Source organism: Limulus polyphemus, unplaced genomic scaffold (genome assembly GCF_000517525.1).
Source record: "Limulus polyphemus unplaced genomic scaffold, Limulus_polyphemus-2.1.2 Scaffold4975, whole genome shotgun sequence".
NCBI classification, from domain to species: domain Eukaryota; kingdom Metazoa; phylum Arthropoda; class Merostomata; order Xiphosura; family Limulidae; genus Limulus; species Limulus polyphemus.
The window spans coordinates 60,842-63,506 of NW_013670585.1; the positions used below are offsets into that span (position 1 = coordinate 60,842).

At 29.5% G+C, this 2,665-nt stretch overlaps 1 protein-coding gene across 1 annotated transcript in view; it reads right to left on the minus strand.

The window, feature by feature from the left end:
* LOC106471940 (long-chain fatty acid transport protein 1-like) overlaps positions 1-2,665 on the minus strand; it is a gene marked incomplete at its 5' end in the record, with an annotated part of 24,212 nt that overhangs the window by 12,200 nt on the left and 9,347 nt on the right. Inside the window, one exon of the mRNA XM_013932563.2 lies at positions 519-711. Within this exon, the coding sequence (XP_013788017.1) occupies positions 519-711 (193 nt within the window). The remainder of the gene's footprint in view (positions 1-518; positions 712-2,665) is intronic.

Consider the following 2,665-nt stretch of genomic DNA (forward strand, 5'->3'; position numbering starts at 1 on the left):
CTTTAATGTTCATAACGTAGCTTAATTGCTCGCTCTTTGATTAATTTTCTTGGTATATAGTAGTAGTTTCATTGTTAGATTTTACCTTCTTTAATGTTCATAACGTAGCTTAATTGCTCGCTCTTTGATTAATTTTCTTGGTATATAGTAGTAGTTTCATTGTTAGATTTTACCTTCTTTAATGTTCATAACGTAGCTTAATTGCTCGCTCTTTGATTAATTTTCTTGGTACATAGAGACATTTCAAAATACAATGAGATGTGGGTGAATAAACACACACATATACGCAAACTTAGATATAAAATTTACTTACAAATTATTAAAACTACCAATGTCTTAATTTGTATTAATGCAATGACGATAATTTGCATAGTAAAGAAGATACGTATTTTATTTAACACTTTATACGACCGGAGAGTATTTGAAGATACATATTTGGTCGTATAAAGTGTTAAATAGGAGAGTATTTGAAGATACATATTTGGTTATTTACACAAAGAATGAAACAAATACCGTACATAATGAAGCGGTTCCTTCTGTTGAACCAAAGAATTCATAAATCTGCTCAATGTTGAATCTTTTTGTGAATTTCTCCCAGATGTGTACTCTAAGCCCATTCCCAGACATTATTCTGACCTTGTGTTGTTTGTCTATGGGACGTTCTGGTTGAGCTAATAGATAACGACATATCTCTCCAATATATTGCGCTACCTGCAAAACAGGCAAACAAAATTCACAATTGCGTGTATGTTTTATTATCTACACGAGTAATAAATGATATAATCATACGTACTGTGATTTAAGATTATTGATAGTAGCATATATTATAAACCAACCAAATAAATGAAATAAAATACACTAAATAAGTTAACAATGGAATTACTACTACTATATACGAAGGAAATCAATTAAATACGAAAAATATGTAACAAACATTAAATACGTTAACAATGGAGCAACTATTACGTCTTTAAAAAATAAATGATATAATAATAATGTTTGTTAGAAAGTGTAATTAAACAGTATGAATGTAAGAATGAAACTACTAAAATGTAAGAATGAAACTACTAAAATGTAAGAATGAAACTACTAAAATGTAAGAATGAAACTACTAAAATGTAAGAATGAAACTACTAAAAATGTAAGAATGAAACTACTAAAATGTAAGAATGAAACTACTAAAAATGTAAGAATGAAACTACTAAAATGTAAGAATGAAACTACTAAAAATATGAAAGATTGAACAATACAACTAGATAATTAACAATTAAGTTAACAGAGGAATTATTAATATATATATATATATATACATCTAAGTTTACACACGGTTAAAAATTAACTATGGTGCATCGTGTTAACACAAGAATTCGTACTGAAGCGATGACGACAAACTGCACAATGAAGAAATTGCTCGTTTGGGTAAATTAATTGCTAAACAGGAAAGTCGGTAAAGACAGTTGTCTTACGTCATTCATTTACAAGTCTTCAAGACATTATCGAAAACAAAAGCAAGAAATGTTGAACGGGTAATACGATTGGAACGCGAGTAGATTAGGTTTTGATGTTTCGACTTTTATAAGAAAGTCCCCATCAAAAGAGAGTAACGACCTAAGCTAATCTAATACGAAATACCCGAGTGAATTGGAACTCTAATGAGTGAGTTATCTGAAGATTCTTCACTAGTTTGGAATATTGTCTCTGATATTCAAATTTCTGATATTAGAAGCTAAAAAATGGACTGTGAATTTTTTTTTAATGGATTTATCACAGTCATTTTGCATCTATGCTAGGATTATACAAAGCAAAGCGATGAAAGTTCCCTAATTTGTGGCGTAAACATCGGATTGTGGAGCCGATTTAACCTTCCCAGCACAAAGAACACGCGTATCTTTACTAAACTAGTAACTTTATTAGTTTGGGAAAGTTATCTTTAAAGGAAAAACATGAAAAATTCGAAAAGCATTTTAAAGATAAATTTTGATAGTATTCTGTAGAAAGACTTTTCTCAGAAGTTGCTGAGATTAGTTTTTTAAGACAAAGGATCTTTCACCAATGTAAGACGTCTAAAAACAATGGATCCATTAAGCCATCAAACAATATGTCCAAATATTAATGTTCATCATTCTTCCATTAACTTTTTACTGACAATTTAGATTAATTTAGACTGTCCATAATGATTTTGTATTGAAATTACCTTAACTCGTTGCTCTTTTTCTGACGATGATTCTGTGATAAAAGTCAAAACGTCAAAGCCTAATCTACTCACGTTCCTTCATTTATATTCTATATTTCTTGCTCCAGTTTTGATAACTTTGACGATTTATGAATTGATAACGTAAATTAAGTATCTTCAAATACTCTCCTATTTAACACTTTATACGACCAAATATGTGTCTTCAAGTACTCTTCTATTTAACACTTTATATGCCTAAAGTACGATGTGTTCAGGACTTGTTTTCGCGGCTCAACATATTTATCTTTCACACAAACAACTCAAATATTGAGACTATTAATTTAAGATCTTAGTTTCATTCTTTGTGTAAATACTTAAAGTACGATGTGTTCAGGACTTGTTTTCGCGGCTCAACTTATTTATCTTTCACACAAACAACTCAAATATTGAAACTATTAATTTAAGATCTTAGTTTCATTCTTTGTGTAAATG